An 18,475-nucleotide genomic window follows, 5' to 3' on the forward strand; every position below is an offset into this window, starting at 1 on the left:
TTTTTGAGAATGGAGTGATGGATTTGCAAAACATGTAAGCTTTGTGAAAGGGAATGTTAATCAATTCCTTACCCAGGCAGACTTTCTGCAGAGCAGTGATTTTCTATCTTGGCAGCTTTAATAAATATGAACTGCAACTCCCAGAATTCCTCAACCAGCGTTCTGGCTGGGGAATTCTGGGAACTGAAGTCCGCCTGTGTTAAAGTTATCAAAGTTGAGAAACATTGCCTAGGAGGGAAGGTTTTCAATATACAAGCATTGGTAGAATAAATTGAAAATGTTGATGATGAAATATACAATGTCCTAAAGTTTTGTAACGGATCCTATTTTACCTTTGAATGTTATTAAGTAAATACTTATAGATGATCTTGCTTCAGACTTTTTAGACTGAATTGAATTGTTTTTCCTGGTCCATTCAGAAATATCTGTCCTTAGTCCAGATTCCAGAAATTTATATTAGAAGTACAAGTAGAGATTGTTCTAAAACTAGCAATAGCATTTAAACTTATACACCACTTCATGATGCTTTACAACCCTCTCTAAGAGGTTTACAGAGTCAGAATATTGTCCTCAACAATCTGGGTCCTCACTTTACCCACCTCAGAAGGATGGAAGACTGAGTCAACCTTGAGTCGGTAAGACTCAAACTGCTGGCTGTCAACAGAATTAGCCTGCAATACTGCATTCTAACCACTTTGCCATCATGGTGCTTATTTCACCTCTTATTTCAGATGTACCAGTGTTTTTCAAACTCAGTAATACATAATGTTTGTATTATGTCAACTTTGGCAGCTTGAAGATGTAAGGAATTCAACTCCCAGAATTCTCCAGCCAACATGCTGGAGGGTGGGTGTGGCCATGATGGCCGTGGTCAGCTCGGTCACTCTTGTTGGGGACACTTGTGGTGGCCAAGTGCTAAGGCAGGACTTCCCTCACTCTCATTATAATCTCCTTCCTTCCTTCCTTCCTTCCTTCTCTTCTTTTTCCTTCCGTCTTCATTCTCCTTTCTTCTTCCTTCCCCTCTTTCATTATTTTTGCTTCCTTGCTCTCTTCCCATCTTCCCTTCTTTTTCTTTCCTCTTTCTCTTTCTCCTTTCCTGTTCCTTCTGGCATGCTCGATTGCAAAAGGGGAAACATTTCTCCTTTTGTTTTGTTTCCCTTTTAGTTTGTTTTGCTAGCCCTTTGCCAGGGAAAACGGGGCCTGGGAGGCAGTCATGGGATTCAAATTTTTAAACTAATGGTTCTTTGGGCGTGGCTTTGTAGGCGTGGCAGGGGAAGGATACTGCAAAATCCCCGTTCCCTCCCCACCCCACTAACCTGCTTTCCAGCTCTGTTCTCCTGGGCAGGACAACAAAAAGAAGATCAGATGGGAGGCTGGGAGGCAGTTGGGGGTTGGGCCATCCTATTTGCCGGTTCTCCGAACTACTCAAAATTTCCGCTACCAGTTCTCCAGAACCTGTCGGAACTGGCTGAATACAACCTCTGTCGGAAGGGCTGCGTCTGGCCTTCTTGGTAGAGGCATCGTGGCCCAGTCCTTTCCTGTATCCAGGGCGGCCATGTGGACCAGATCTAAGGACCCTGTGGGCTAGATCCGGCCCGCAGGCATTGAGTTTGACACCCCTATAATAGAAGATCATTGGTCTGATTCAAGGGTCTTCTCTAATATTTTTAAAGTCACTCAGCCTGGGACTGTCTAGGCATCTTAATTCAACATCATATAGCATATCTTTGTATCTTCCCATGTGTATCTTTCAGTAATGACAGGCAATAGTAATGATGACTATTGTAATAATAATTCAGTGGAGCATTTGAAAACGTTCCAAGCAATGTACATGAACTGCTACAGATAACTGACAGGAAAAAAATCTAAAAAGTAATTGAATTTGCTTTAAACGAAATTTTTATGAACGCCTGAACAAATTTTCCTCATTGGGGGAGCTTCACCCCTGGAGGCTTTCAAGAAGAGACTGGACTGGCATCTGTCAGAAATGGTGTAGGTTCTCCTGTTTTGGTTGGGGGGGGGGCGGGTCAGACTAGATGACTTCCAAGGTTCCTTCCAACCCTGTTATTCTTTTAATATTTGATGGCATACAATATGGAGTGCTTGCTGAAGCTAGCCAAGTATGATTTGAATTCTACGATAGAAAGAAGGACTATGCATATACTTAGGAATCTTTGGCTGATAAAATTAAGAGGGAATAAATATGAAGTTAGAATAGAATAACAGAGTTGGAAGAGACCTTGAAGGTCTTCTAGTCCAACCCCCTGCTTCGGTCAACCCCTTACACCACTTCAGTCAAATGGTTATCCAACATTTTCTTTAAAACTTCCAATGTTGGAGCATTCATAACTTCTGGAGGGAAGTTGTTCCATTCATTAATTGTTCTCATTGTAAGGAAATTTCTCCTTAGTTTATTTACAGAATTCATCGCTCACATGGGTTGTGGACTGAATAATTTTTCAAATAATGTTAGTGTCCCTGGAACTGTACGCTGTAAAATTAATCAAATGCAATTAATAAAAAAACATTATTTGGACCAAATAAATCCATGGCTCCTATGGAGCACTGCTTCACTAGCTTTAAAGACTAGCTTCACCTTAGACAAATAGTAAGCAAACATCTCTCCTACCTAATTTTTGAGCTCTTCTGAAAGTCACTAGGACTTAGTTCCATACAGAATGTACTTTCAAAGGTCTACATTACCCTTTCAACATTGCTGTTACTGTATGTAGCTCCTTCAGTTTATGAAGAGAAAGGCCAGGTGGAAGGTAACTGTGACTTCGCGTGATCTTTCTTCGTTAACTTTCTGTTCTTTCTTTTATCTGTCTCAGCTTGTGAATCGATGCTTGTATTCAGGTAGCACCGACAAAACAGTGAAGTGTTGGTTGGCTGACACTGGAGAGAGGATAAGGACCTACAAGGCTCATAAACACACTGTCAGTGCTTTGAAATACCATGCTGGAATATGTAAGTTCCAACTGACGCCATCAAATGTTTGTTTACTTGTGTGTTCTATTTACGTTTCGAAAGCCCCATCGTCCTGTTATTCTTCCCACAACAATAACCATCCTCTGAAATAGGTTGAGCTGAAAGAAGAGGGCCATACCGCAGCCTCCCCCATGCTAGAGAGCTAGTTTAGGGTAGAGCAGTGTTCTTAACCTTTTCTTTAACATGGACCCAGTGGTGAAATTCAAATGTTTTTTACTACTGATTCTATGGGCGTGATGTGGCAGGGGAAGGATACTGCAAAATCTCCATTCCCTCCCCACTCCACGGGAAGGATACTGCAAAATCTCCATTTCCTCCTCACTCCAGGGGGAAGGATACTGCAAATTTCCCCATTCCCTGCTCACTCCAGGGAGAAGGATACTGCAAAATCCCATTCGCTCCACATTCCAGGGGGAAGGATATTGCAAAATCTCCATTCCCTCCCCACTCTGGGGCCATCCAGAGATGGCATTTGCCGGTTCTCCAAACTACTCAAAATTTCTACTACCGGTTCTACAGAACCTGTCAGAACCTGTTGGATTTCACCCCTGGCCAGGTTTATCTTTCATCACACCTAGAGAGTTTCCTTGGCTGAAGAGGTTATCAGCTTTTTCAGGTAGACTAGAACAGGAAACAGACTCCACAATGTCTAGCTAAAACTACACTTTATGGATAGGTCAGGGGTTGGCAACTTAAAAACTCAAAGAACCCCAAAGATCCTAACTGGAAGACCCCCTTCCCCCGGTTCAATTCTAGAGCCAATTGGAAATCCGGTTCCCCCACTGTAGAGTCTCCTCCTAACATGGCGTCCTTTATCCTCTACCTGATCTAACTGAAAGCCCTATCAATTGTGGAGCCGACTGGAAAACCCGTCCCTCCTGGCACGCCATGCTTTTCCCCCCAACTGAAAGCTCCTCTCAAAATTATGTTGGTGCAACAGAGGGATGAAAGAGTCACATGCGGCTCCAGAGCTGTGGGTTGCCGACCCCTGATGTAGGTGATAGTAGGCAAATATTGAAATACTGGACTGAACTTTCCTTTCCTTCCTTCTAATATTCTATTGCAGTGTCTCTCAAGCATGGCAACTTGACAATGTATGGACTTCAGCTCCCAGAAACAATATTGGCTATATACTTCATACTTCATAGGATATTCTGGGAGCTGAAGTCCACACATCTTCAAGTTGTCAAGATTGAGAGACACTGCTTTAGTGCCGTGATGGCGAACCCATGGCGCGAGGGTAGCATGGGGAATCATTTGTCAGGGCACGCAAGGAGTTGTCTGGTCAGCTGGCCAGCCTTCAGGAGGCTTCCTTGAAGGCTCCAGAGGGCAAAAACCGGTCGTACGAGCAAACCGGAAGTGACTTCCAGTTTGTCTGTAGGTCTGTTTTTCGACTTCCAGAGCCTTCAGGGAAGCTGGAGGTCAAAAATCGGCCCTACGGACAAACCGGAAGTCACCATTCCCAAACTTCCGGGTTCCCCATAGGTCTGTTTTTCACCCTCTGGAGGCTTCAGGGCATTGGGGGGGGGAGGCTGTTTTCGCCCTCCTCAGGCACCTAGAAAGCCACTGTTGCCTGGGAAGGTCGAAAAAACTGCAGCAAAAGCGGGGGGGGGATGTTGCATGCATAGCATTATGGGGGGAGCACAACCCCCCTGTGCTCCCCACTGCTTTTGGGACAGGAGCCAAAAAAGGTTCGCCATCACTGCTCTAGTGAATTAAGGAGGATCAAGTCGTATCTTCTTCACATTTTCTATCTTGGCCTTAAAGCGTGCTTCTGTTGTGTTGCTTCTCCAAAGTTATTTCCTTGGTTTTCTACAAGAGAAAACATAATCCAGATCTCCCATTCTTTGTCCAATATCTGCTCCACTACATCACAGGTGCTCATGGGCTTGAGAGAGGGACTGGCCCAAAGTCATTATAGAGCTTCTATAATAATTTGTGGGATTAAACCCGGATTTTTCCACCTTGGTTCTACGTTTTCACCATATTGAAAGTCCATTCTCTGCTCTGACTTCCTTAAAGGCCTACCACTGTCTCAATGCTTGGTTAACTGCACCCCATCCCTTCCTGGAAAGCAATTCAGAAATGTAAGCAGTTTCTGGTAGTCCCCGGGTAAATTTTCAGAAAAAGGCAGGATGCCGTCACTCTCTGCCTTTCTTGAACAGCAGATGAAGTGTTGTTCATTTAAAAATAAATAAATGCTTCCAGATGGTACAAAATCGTCCCAGCAGTTGGCAAAGCTGGTTTGATTTCTTGATTTGTCAGTGAGAAGAGGAAACGGGGTTTTAAAATCTTTTATATGTCTTTTTTTTGCTTCAAGCAATTTCATATCCTTCCCAGTCTGTGTTGACACTAGCAACCCATTTGTATTGTGGATATGTAGCAATGCTATATATAGTCCATTTAACCTGACTGATATTTGGTCTGTTCTGCATTCTCTTTGTGATCAACGGGTGTACATTGAAAATATGGAGAAAATGTTTGACGACTGTATAGTAAACTCTACTGCTGGGATGTCCAACCTTGGCATTTTTAAGACTTGTGGACTTCAATTCCCAGAATTTAAGATTTACCAAATCTTAAAGGCTGGACACCCCTGTTCTATATTTTCAAATCTATGGCATATTTTAATTGCTCTTTCTAGCAGTGACGTGCGGTGAGGTTTATGGCTGGTGAGGCTGGTGACGTCATCAGGAAGGCAGGGAATGGGACCACGTGTGCTGGAGGCTGAGGCTGCCTCAGTACAGCGGAGGCAGGAAGGTTATTGGCGCTTCCGAGAACCCTCCTGCCCAGCTGGCACCGCCCCGCGCGTGCACCTCCTCCTCCTCCCTCCTCTTCACTCCCCAAAGGCTCTTCTCCTTACCGGAGCTTAGCGGGAGCTGTGTAAAAGGGATGGGAGGAAATATATATTATTATTATATATTATTATTTCATGATGAGAGGTGAGGCTCTGCCTCCCCTGCCTCCCCTGACCGCACGTCCCTGCTTTCTAGCTATATGGACAGGAGCATAAGGCAGAGTTAGAGCATAAGGCAGAGTTATTTGTAAATAGAGCTTTTAAGTGGGGAGATAGAGATCTTTCTCATGAGTAAATTACATGTAGCTTACCTTTTACCCCTGTCTTCCTATTTTTTTATACAAAATAGAATGCAGAATGCAAAAGAACAGATTTGGAAGGGAACTTTAAGGTCTTCTAGTCCAACCCCCCTGCTTGAGTAGGAGGCCCTATATCATTTCAGACAAATGACTATCCAATCTCTTCTTTAAAATCTCCAGCTATGGAAAACCCACATCTGGAGGCAAGCCATTTCCACTGATTAATTGTTCTCACTGTCAGGAAATTTCTCCTTAATTCAAGGTTACTTCTCTGTTTGACCAGTTTCCATCCATTGCTTCTTTTTTGTTTTTTGTTTTGTTTTTATAAAAGAATTTTATTGATTTTTAAACATTTATAGGAAAGGGTAGGTGGATATACAAAAATTTTGGCAGCTCCATCGTGCTAGAGGTAGAAATCTCTCCAAATCTCACAACTTTTACAGAAGAGAAAAAACAAAAGATAAAAGATAAGCAGAAACAGCATCTTATTATACATTGTATCAACCATGTGTTCAATCATCTCTTTTGCCACTTTCTAATATATCAACAATTACAATGATATTTCAAATACATTTATTTTTGTGACCTGAGTCTTTTCAATATTGCTCCCTCCCCCCTGTTTTCGGATGGAGCCACTGCCCTCCCTCTTTCATATCTTGTGTATTGTCATCTTTTTCACTACCTCTTATATTTTTGTCCTCTAGGAGTGCACTATGTTTTTTAATGAAGGCCTCTGCCTCCACAACTGTGTTAATTCTAATTCTGTTTCCCTCCCAGAAGATCAACATTCCTTCTGGCAATAACCATCTAAACCAAATTCCTTTATTATATAATTTCTTTGATAAGGAGGAATACTTCCTCCTCTTATCTCTTATTTTTTTCGGAATTTGCTTAAGAATGGTAATTTCTTTGTCTTTATATTTTAGTGGTCCCCCCCTTTGGGCCCCTAGCACCTTATCCCTTGTGGTCTTCCTAAGAAATTTAACATGTATTTCCCTTGGAACATTATGTGTTCTGGCATATGCTGAGTTAATCCTGTAAACCAGATCCATATCCCACCACAACTGTTCTTTATCTCTCTTAATATATTCTGCTAAGATTGTACTCATAATATCCTTAAGATCTTCATCTTCTGTCCGGTAGGTTCTGGAATCTGAGAAAAAAAGACATTCTTTCAAGTTCTATCTTTACCATGAAATTTTCCAATTCTCTATTCCCCTTCTGGACTGCCTTAACCTCCTCCCCCAGCCCGACTTCACCCTCCTCCAGCACATCAATTCTTTGTTCATTTTCTGTTGTTTGCTGCTGTACACCTCTGAGCTGTTCTTTAAAATCTGCCACCTCTTTTTTCAACTCATTTTGTCCCTTCATAAGAGCCTGGAACATTTGGGTAACAGATAAATCTTTTGAACTCTCTCCAGTCCCTTCTTGTTGTAAAAATGATGGAACCTTTGTCTGTTGAGTCGTTGGGCTGGATGTAGAGGAAGTGGGTTCCGAGGCTGCCTTGCCTGAAGGTGGTTTTCTGGGCCCCATTTGTCTGAGTTCAGAGATGACTATAAATCTTTTGCAAAAGAAATGGCGTCTGTGGAGCGTGCAGCTGGGTGAGTCCGAGAAGAAAGGCAAGTCCAAAAGTGAAAGTTAATCCTCAATCACAGTTCCAAGCCAAAAAGTCACAAAAAAGAGAGAATCAAATAATCCAAATCCAGAAAGACCACTTAACAGGAGGAGCTCCAGGAGTCCTTCAGGGGGGAGTAGTAATATAAAGCCAGGAATTTCTTCAAAGGTAGTTTCAAAAGGCAAATTTCATTTATAAGTGCGAAGAAAAAGACGGAAGCAGGCCATCTTGGCTCCCTCTTTCACAGGGGACCAGGGAGCAGAACATCAAAAGTTTCCATAAAGTTTTTAAAACAGCTCAGCAATCACCTCTTGCAGTTGTGATATAAATCTTTCTCACATAGTTAGTACAAGTGACTAATTCAACTTTTACTCTCTCTCTCCATCCGAGATTGAGAGATAGTCCAAGTGCCGCTTTACCCGAGGGAGGTGAAAGAACCCCTCTCCAATCTTCCAACTTCAAATAGATTGAATCCACAAACTTACAAAAGGCTGCTGCTCATCAGTTAACCAGGATTAGGAGATTGGAGCGAACTTCTCACCTCCAGCACTTCAGCCACAACTTCTAATTAATTACTTCCTTCCGGAATCCATTCAGCGAAGATGCAGGCAGCCGACTGCTGCGCTATGCACCCCCCTCGCTCCCCGGCTCCTGAGGCGAGGCTGGAAACCCCCCATGGCTGCCACCGATTCCAGGGGTTCCAGCAAGCTGTCCTACAGCAGGTGGTCCCTCCGAGACCGCCTGTGCTCCTAAAAGGAGCCCACCAGAGAGGCGAACAGCAGACGCCCAGCATCCGTTGCCTTCGGAAACCAGAAGCCGTCTCCCATCCATTGCTTCTTGTCCTAACTTTAGGTGCTTTGCAGAATAGGTTGACCCCTTCTTCTCTGTGGCAGCCCATCAAATATTGGAAAATTGCTATTGTGACACCCCTAGTCATTCTCTCTAGACTAGCTATACCCAGTTCCTGCCGCTAAATAGTTTGTACAATGCATTTCAACCAGGGGTGGGATTGAAAATTTTTAGCAACTGTTTCTCTGCCTGGTTAATGGGTGAGTGTGGCCAAGGTGGGCATGGCCTATTCTGCCTCCTGCATCACGGGGGGGGGGGGGTGTTTTCGCCCTCCCCAGACTTCAGAGGCTTTTTTTGAGCCTCCAGGAGGGCGAAAATCACCTCCCCTGGGCTCCGGGAACCTGTCTTTTGCTCTCCCAGAGCCTCTGCGTGGGCCCTGCACTTACCTGGCATCCAAAATGGTTGGGGCCAGTCAATCCTTGGAACTACCGGTTCAGCAAACCGGATATAAAATTAACATCTGGTTCGCCCGAACCGGCTGAATCCCACCCCTGATTTCAACCATTAAGAACAGATTCTACAATCGGTTGTCTAAAATTATAAGGGCAGGGGTCCCTAGCCCCTGGGCTGTGGCTCAGTACCTGGCTGTGGCCTATTGGGAAATGGGCTGTGCAAGCGGCAGGAGAGCAGGTGAAACTCTATTTGCGCTTGTGCACATTCCTGCTGTTTGTGTGAAATCATCCCCTCTCCACTGCTTGCTGCCACTGCCACCAGTCAACAAAACCAGAAAGATTGAGGACCACTGGTATAGGGTCTCCTGCTTGAGCAAGGGTGGTGGACTAGAAGACCTTCAAGGACCCTTCCAAATCTGTTATTCTGTTAATTAACCATTGCAGATCTTCTTGGTGGCTTGGGGATCTCATCATCACACTAACGAGATCAAAATTTGCCATTTGGGGAATATAGAATCCCTGCTACAATCTTCTCCAGGGAAGTGATTTCCAAAACTTAGCTACCCATCTCATTCTTTGTCATTGGCCAGTTTCTTCAACTGCAATTTCTGTACAGCTCTTTTTGATGCTCCTGGGAGAAACAGTTGGCCAGATTTGGGGTTTTCACAACATTCCTAAATGAGTCAATCAGAACCAGCATTTTTTAGCATCCTTAGCAAATTTTAAGATGTATGGTACTTCTGCTGGCTGGGAAATGCTGAGAGTTGAGGAAGTCCACATATCTTGAAATCTCCCTGTTCAGAAAACAATGGTTTAACCCCATAGAATATGGGAACATTTGGGGGGGGGGGATAAAGTTAGCTTGATGGACAATTACCTCCTTTAGGGTTCTACCAATCTCTCATTAACCAGATTCAATATGATGTAGAACTAGGGCCAAAAAATGATAAAGATTCAATTCCTGTCAAAGTTGCAGGAATCCAAAAGCTTGCAATTTGGAGTTTCTTGGATCTACTTCAAAGGACTCAAAAATCAAACTTAGAGTCCCCATCAGGCAGATTCGGACCGGTTTGGGTGAACCGGTAGCTCCGATGATCAACTGAGAGTGAACTGGTTCGCTCCAACGATCAGGTGGGCCCGCCCACCCTCTCCTGCGCTATACTGACCCATATTTCCTTTGTTTGAAGCCCAGCTGATAGGCGCGGCAGAGCAGATTGCTGCGCCTCAGCTGTTTTACTCACTGGGACTGCAATAGAAGGTACGTTTTTGAGCTGTTTTCAAATGCACTGTGTGTGTGTGTGCACAGCAGTTAGCAAACCAGTTGTTACACCGGTTGAATCCCACCACTGGTCCCAATGTTTATGAGACTGCACTGTCTGTACCTTTATTTCATTGATTTAAAACATTTGTACAACTACCCATTTTATATAATTATCGTTACGGGCTTCCAACAAGATTAAAGCTCTACCTCCACAGGCATATGTGCATATATACGTTTACAGATATTCATTGACTTACAACTGCAATTGGAACCAGAATTTCTTTTGCTAAACAAGATAGTAGTTAAAGCAGTCCGAGCTGATTTTACAACCATTTTTGCCATGGTTGTTAAGCGAATCACTGCAGTTGTTATGAATTGTGCAGTCGTTAAGCAAAGCTGGCTTCCCATATTGACTTTACCTGCTGGAAGCCAGCTGGAAAGGTTACACGATCCCCAGAATGCTGTAACCATCATAAATACGCCCTAATTTTGGTCATGGGGATGGTGTGATGGTCTTAAGTACGAGGACCAGCAGTTAGTCTCTTTTTGCAATTCCCCTGTGACTTCAGATGGGTGGTTGTAAGCAGTGGTGGGATTCAAATAATTTAACAACTGATTCTCTGCCCTAATGACCAGCTGGGTAGGTGTGGCTCGGTGGTCATGTGACTGTGGGCATGGCCAACTCAATGTCACTCATGTCGATGGGCGCTTGGCCTTAGCTGTTGCAATGTGATAAGGGTTAACCGGAGACGCAGTTTCTGTAAGCAGGGCAATAAAGATTAGGCTAGAAACAACACCAGAATGTTTCCTTCCTGCCTTCCTTACAGGATTAGTCCTGTAAAGTGGGAAAAAAACAAAAGGAGATTTCTTCCAACAACCGGTTCTCTGAACTGCTTAGAAAGTTAACAACCAGTTCTCCCAAGTAGGTGCAAACTGGCTGAATCCCACCACTGGTTGTAACTCAAAAACTACCTGCACACTGACCATGAAGTACATCTTAAAAAGAAATCTTTAGCCACTATTTCTTAGTGAAAGAAATAAAGCATGGGCCAAACTTTTGAGTGGCTTCATTACAGCAGTCTACGAATGGCCTTGGAGGCGTTCAGAAAGAATGACTCAGTTACCCCACCCAGATTAGACGATGGAAATAAATTCAAGGTTTATTGATATCAGAGTTGGAACAGTATGGTGGCTGTAAAATTTCGTTCCCAATCTTGTAAGTTTTTAAGTTGTCTTTTGGCTTTTGGGATGCCTGGCTTTTAAGGGTAACAGCTGGTCTGTTGGATTTGACAAGCAAACCTGGAATACTTTTCAGTAGTAGGATATCTTTCAGATGGAATTGGGGTGTGGGGGGAGAAGCTATCACATTCCACGCAAAAATGCCCTTTTTGGAAGACATTAGATTGGAAAATGAATTGTTCTATTGTTTAAAACAACTACCGTATTTTTAGGAGTATAAGACGCACTAAGATTTTGAAGAGGTAAATTAAAAAAAAAGTTTTGCACTCTGCAGACCTCCTAAACCCTCTGCACGCCTCATTCTTTTGTGAAAAATGGGGTATGCAGAGAGCTTGAGAGGCCTGCAAAGTGCTCCAGGGGGCCAAGCAAAAAATAGCCCATTTTTTGCAAAAATGAGCCCATTTTTTTGCCAAAAAAAGGGCAAGCATAGCCTTTAGGAGGCTTGTAGAGTGCTCCTGGGGGTCAGGGGACAAAAATGAGCAAAAGAAACGGCCCGTTTTTCAATCATTTTTGCCCTCCCCAGCCCCCAGGAGCGCTTTGCAGGCCTCCCAAACCCATTTTTGTGAAGGGGGCAGGATTTCAGGAGGCCAGAAATGCTGTATTCAATGTATAAGACCTACCCAAATTTTCACTCTTTCTTTTGGGAGAAAAAGGTACATCTTATACTCCGAAAAGTACGGTAACTTTGTAATCAGGAAATTCCAGACTTAACTGGTGAATATGATTCATTATGATACATATGATTGTTCTAAGGATCCATAAATGATCTCTAAGTGATAGAAAAGGGAACTAACCGAATAGATGCAATCATATATATAAATAGCTTGAAATGGATCCATACTAGTCTCCCTTTATTTATTTATCAGCACAAATACAACACACACACACACACACGTGTGTGTGTGTGTGTGTGTGTGTGTGTTGTATTTGTGCTGATAAATAAATAAAGGGAGACTAGTATGGATCCATTTCAAGCTATTTAGCTCTCATCAGCTAGCAATACCCTTACTGGGATTTGAACCTGGGCTGTATTACATATTAGGCAGATGTATGTATGTATGTGTATGTATATGTATGTATGTATGTGTATGTATATGTATGTATGTATGTATGATATATATATATATATATATATATATATATATATATATATATATATATATATATATATATATATATATATATATATATATATATATATATATATGATCAGATGGAACGGCCCACAGCTGCATGATGGCAGAGAACGATACTCAGAAAGAACCTATCTTAATTTCTCAGGCTGTGAAGAAGAAGAAAAAGGGGGATTTGTACTTTCAGACTAACAAGATTCTGCCAGTGTAGCCTTACAATAAAGTAGGGTTAGCTCAGCTGGTTGTGTTTCCTGTCAAACCTACCTGGTAAGGCTGACAATTGGCCTGCCCATATTATTGTCAGGGTTCCAAGTAATAATCCCACAGTAAACAAAACTTCAAGGCAGGTAGATTCCTCAAAAATAGTTTTATTGGATGTAAATTGGATGTAATTTTAACTTATTTTAAATGTATTGTCTTTTAAATTCGGTTTTTTTTTTTTTTTTGGATACGTATTTATTTTATTTATTTTATTTTTGGGATGTGTGCGTTTTTTTTAATGTTGTACGCCGCCCTGAGTCCTTTTGGAGAAGGGCGGCATATAAATACAAACAAACAAACAAACAAACAAACAATCATATTGGCATAGTTCTGGTGAAAACCGACTCTGAAGGTTCCTACGGTTTTCACCGAATTAAAAGTAACAGTTTTTCATTTTCTCAAAACAATCAGTCACAAGGTCCAATCAAGGTGCCATCCAGTTCCCTGGTAATGTCACTCTTCCTCTCTCGGAGCAGGTGTGAGAATGTCCTTGGTTCCCAGGAGAAATTATTTTGCTTTGGCTACTAAACCCCAGCTATCTCTATTCCCCCCTCCTTATCTCTCAGCTCCAGTGTAGCAACACTGATGCTCCAAAATGGCTTCGGTCCGGTCAGCTTCAGGGTTTACAATTATTTTGGATGGGGGAGGAGTTATTTGGGCACTTTAATGTTAAGAAATGAAATCTTGAGTAGCGCAGGGCATAAACATTTGACAGAGATTTGTTGTTTACTATTAAAAACTCCTTTAATTGTTAATTGCTCATCAATAAATAGCAAAAATTAAACTGCAAGATTCATCTGGTGAAATAGTCCACCCAATATTGCTAATGAGGTTCTATTAATAAATCATTTCAGGAGTAACTTGCTGTTCCTAATAGATTGCAATTGATTGCAATAATGCGATGTTCCAAATAGATATGTCAGGCCTGCAGCCATTTTTTCTTTTGGATCTTTGGCCTGCCACACTTTCTATTATTCTACTAAGCATTTTCTATTGTGGGAAAATGGGAAGGGGGATTGTGCGGAGTTAGATGATATGCAGTCATAACAAAATTATTTCTAGAAAGCCAAGGTCATCCTTTGTCTTTGCACCTCTGCACCTGACCAGAACTGGATGGGTAGAAGCTGCCAGTATGGCAGTGGGTGATTGGACCATGTGATGGGCTTGTGGGTGGGTGGGGGGGGGGGAAGATCTTGAACTTTCAACTAGGTGGGAAAACCGGGAAGCTTTCAGATTCAGGTTTTCCCAGATGCACCAACATGGCTCTCTTAATAAATTGGAACTTTGAGCAATTCTTTGCCTTGGACTCTGATTTAATTTTGGATGCTATTTGGAACCCTGACAAGATTTTCAGTTAAATTAGGTTCCCTGAATGAATGTTTCGGTTTGTTATTAATGAATTTAAATGCAACAGAACAGTTGCCTTGAATTTAAAATACAGATTTGCTCTCCCCCCATCCATCACTCTATTGATGTAAAGGAAATTCTATGGTTGTCTGTGGCAAAAAGTACTGATTCCTGTTTTCTTCTTATTAAATTGTTTCTATATAATGAATTTATTAGACACTTAACACCATCATTATTGGACTTTTCATGTTAGCAATAAAATAAAAAAAGTGACTTTAAATACTAATTCCAGCACACGGTTAATTAGTTTTGTATGCCACATTGAATTACTGTAATTACAATTAATAGCAATTTCCTTGATTATAGTTTCAGTTCATAGTATGGTGTTGTAAATCAGTATACAGTAACTAAGCATGGTTGTCTGAAAAACAGGCACATTTCCAAAACAGGTAGTCCTTAACCTAAAAGTGGCTGCTTAGCAACCATTTACGTTACGACAGACCATGAAAAAGATAATTTTGACCTGTATTCGAAGTGGGACATCGATCCCCTCTCCATTTGCTTAATGACTACTACAAAAAGGTGGTAAAATCAGGCACATTCATGTGGTTACCTGCTTTACAACGGTCACATCTTGTGACTAAAATTACAGGCTCAGTCACAGTTGTAAGTTGGGGTAGTACTAAAATTTCCAGGAGTTAAAATATATTCAGGCAAGTATAAGCTTTATAAAGCAGTGGTTCTCAACATGTGGGTCGGGACCCTTTTGGGGGTCGAACAGCCCTTTCGCAGGGGTCGCCTAAGACCATCGAAAACATATTTTCAAAAAAATACGGAAAACAGAAAATAATTTTATGATTGGGGGTCACCACAACATGAGGAACTGTATTAAAGGATCGCGGCATTAGGAAAGTTGAGACCCACTGTTATAAAGGATGAAAATCAACTAAAATGAACACAGAACTCATCCCCCCAAAATGGATTTAGAATTCCTTTCACAGGAATTTCATTGATACCTACAAAGTGTGTCCCTCGTAGTCTATTTCAGAGGATTACTTCAACAACAAAAAAACTCTCTATAGTCTCATATATATTGTTTATAGGGACTTATATTTTGCCCTATTCATAATATAGATTTGAGTTTAGGTAGCCCAAAAGACTTAATATTTCATCCATTTTGTTCTCTACTTTTGTTTCCACCAGCTCATTTGCATCTTATTATGATTTGTCCCGAATTTTGGTATTTGGCAGAGCTATATATTATATTTACAGCATTGTATTTGTTTCCCTTATTTATTTTCCATTTTATTGTAGTAAGCTGATAGCAGTAGCAATAACAATAGCACTTATATACAGCTTCACAGTGATTTACAGCCCCCTCTAAGCGGTTTACAGAGTCAGGACATTGTCCACAAGAATCTGGGTCTTCCTTTTACCAACCTCAGAAGGATGAAAAGTTGAGTCAATCTTCAAGTGGTAAGAATCGAACTCCTGGCAGTCAGCAGAATTAGCCTGCAATACTGTGTTCTCATCACTGCGCCACATCAGCTGTTCCCTTTCCTTTGGGACTATAATGTAATGGGATACAAATATTATAAGAGATGCATAACATAAGATAATCTGAATAAGCCTCCCATCCTTACATTTTCTCATCAGTGTTTACGGGAAGTGGTGATGCTTGTGCGCGAGCTTTTAATACAAAGACTGGCATTCTGCAAAGAGTGTTTCGCGGCCATAAGTTGGTTATTAACTGCATTCAGGTAAGCTGTCAACATTTCAAATTCTCTGATTTTACTATGGATGAATCAGTTCCTGTATTTGAAATATTCTGCATATTCTGAAATATTCAGCCCGAAGTATTCATAAGGCCATTTCATTTTAGATACTCATAAAGATTGCCCTTTTATCAATAATGTTTATTGCAAAAAATATATCAATAGAAGAGATTATTTGTATTTTAGGATTGAACTGTGGAGATTTTGGTGTCCTCAGAGCTTGGTATTTTTCTTGCAGACATTTCATTACCAAACTAGGTAAGGGTTGTGATCCACAGGCGGCCTGTGGAGTTGGCAGCAGACTCAGACAATGGGGAGATCGGGGAGGAACATGGGACAATCCTGGAGTCTGGGGAAGGCTCGGACGAGGGCTCTGTGTTGGAGGCAGAGATGGGGCCAGAGAGTTAGGTGCTGCCTCCGGAACCTCCAAAGTCGGACATCAGCGAGGCAGAGGAACAGGGGGAGCCTGTTCCCAGTGAGCGCATGCGCAGATCTGCCAAAAGCCAAGGACAGTTAAGACAGAAGGGATGACTTGGAAGTAAGGCTTGTAGGTGATTGGCCTCTCGCATTGGACATAAAGGAGGAGCAAAGGCACGTGAGCCTTTGCAGGAAGCAACTTTGTTCATGCTGGTCGGTTTACATTCTGAAGCTCCGTTTTGACTCTTTGTTCCGTGTGGCCTTGCCAAGCTAACTGCCAATTAAGTCTTTGGCAGTGTTTCAAGGAAGATAAAAGAGGGCGCTTATCAGCCTTATCCCGAAAGACTTTGGCAGCCTACTGTAGGACTCTTTCCAACTGTTTGGGACATTACGGGCTGTGAAAGAACATACTTCACAGACTTTGAAATAAAAAGAGGATTTTGGGACTAAGCATCTGCTTTTTACTGTATTAGGAAGCCTAGGTCAGAACAGTAACATCATCAGTGCGAGAAGGAAGAGAGGTTTGCTCACTGATGAGGGAAATTACCTATACGTAAACAGAGAGCAAAGCCCTCTCTCAGCAATGATGATGTTATCTAGTTGGGTATCTAAAAGAAAACCATCAAACTCAGAGAGCACCAAGGACCCCGCAGTACTATTTATAAATTCTTCCCCTGCTTTTCCATTTTTACTTTGTTTAATAACTCCTACAGTTTTTTTAAAAAGTGCTAAGGAAAATACAATCACCCATACTTTTATAATGTTAGTTCCTTCTTTTGCATGAGGAATTGGGATGACTTTAGATTTTTTTTTTCTTGAGTTATACGTATTGATCAAAACTGGATTGAACCACATTTCCACATAATCCCCTCTGCTTTGAAAGCAAGAGAGAGCTCTGTCTTTGCTTCCGTCTCGCGTTGTGACTGTCGATGCTAAGCAGTCTAAGTATGGCCCTGTTGTTCCAGATTCACAATGAATTATTGTACACAGCTTCCCACGATGGCACACTGAGGATCTGGGACATCCGGCAGATTTGTAAACGGAACAAGCGTCGTTTGAAGGGTAGGCATTTCCACAAGGGCAGCCTGCCTCGCCTTTTCAACAACAAAGTGGGCTGTGTGCTTCATCAGGAAAATGGCGGACCGCGGGAAACAATGGAACTTGAGTGAGAAGTAGAGATGATAAGCAACATGAGCAGCAAGCCAGGAAAATAACCATAACCAGCGATTGGAGCTCAACCTTATCAAACCACATTTTGCTTTCTTACTGGCTGGCACTGCCAAGCATCTACCTGAGGGTTGGGTTCCACATGAAGAAACAGACTATAACCATGATGGCGAACCTATGGCACGCGTGCCACAGGTGGCATGTGGAACCGTTTGTCAGGGAACTTCCGGTTTGCTCATAGGGTCCTTTTTCGTCCTCCGGAGCCTTCAGGGAAGCCTCCTGAAGGTCCCTGAAGGCTCCAGAGGGCTAAAACCGCCCCTATGAGCAAACCGGAAGACCGTTCCTGAACTTCCGGTTTGCTCGTAGGGGCGGTTTTTCGCGCTCTGGAGGCTTTAGGGAAGCTCCTGAAGCTTCCAGAGGGCTTCCTGGGGGGGGGAGGCTGTTTTCACCCTTCCTAGGCTCCTATAAAGCCTCTGGAGCCTGGGAAGGGTTAGGGTTAGGGAGCGCCCCCCCCCCCGTGCTCCCCCCGCTTTTGGCACGCGAGCCAAAAAAGGTTCGCCATCACTGGACTAGAAGATGACAGACTAGAATAGGACAGACAAGGGTGTAACAGACTAGCATATGAGTCTCCCTGATAGGATGTAAATTTCTATCTTGATGCCAATGGAAAATGAGCTATAACAATGCTTGCTCACGTTCTTGAATCCAATACATCCCCAGTGAAAAGGTGGGTTCTTACCGGTTCGTACCAGTTCGATCGAGTAGGTAGTAACTCAGCCTGCCACGCCCCTTAACCAGTTCTCTCGGCAGTGCCACAGGCACCGCCACCTTGTTTTTTGCTTCTGTGCATGAGGGTTGTAGGACGGTGCCCAGACACAGTTCATATTGTGTGGTCTAGGGCCTGGGGATGGAATTCCCAACAATCAATGCTATTG

The 18,475-nt window shown here is 42.6% G+C and overlaps 1 protein-coding gene across 1 annotated transcript in view; it reads left to right on the forward strand.

The window, feature by feature from the left end:
- Positions 1-17,542, forward strand: part of WDR86 (WD repeat domain 86) — a gene marked incomplete at its 3' end in the record, with an annotated part of 39,915 nt that extends 22,373 nt beyond the window's left edge. The window contains exons 5-7 of the mRNA XM_081970677.1: positions 2,832-2,967; positions 15,838-15,941; positions 17,339-17,542. Of these exons, the coding sequence (XP_081826803.1) occupies positions 2,832-2,967; positions 15,838-15,941; positions 17,339-17,542 (444 nt within the window). The remainder of the gene's footprint in view (positions 1-2,831; positions 2,968-15,837; positions 15,942-17,338) is intronic.
- Between the last annotated feature and the right edge of the window lie 933 nt (positions 17,543-18,475).

Source organism: Natrix helvetica (assembly GCF_964273705.1).
Source record: "Natrix helvetica genome assembly, chromosome: Z".
In the NCBI taxonomy this organism is placed as follows: Eukaryota; Metazoa; Chordata; class Lepidosauria; order Squamata; family Natricidae; genus Natrix; species Natrix helvetica.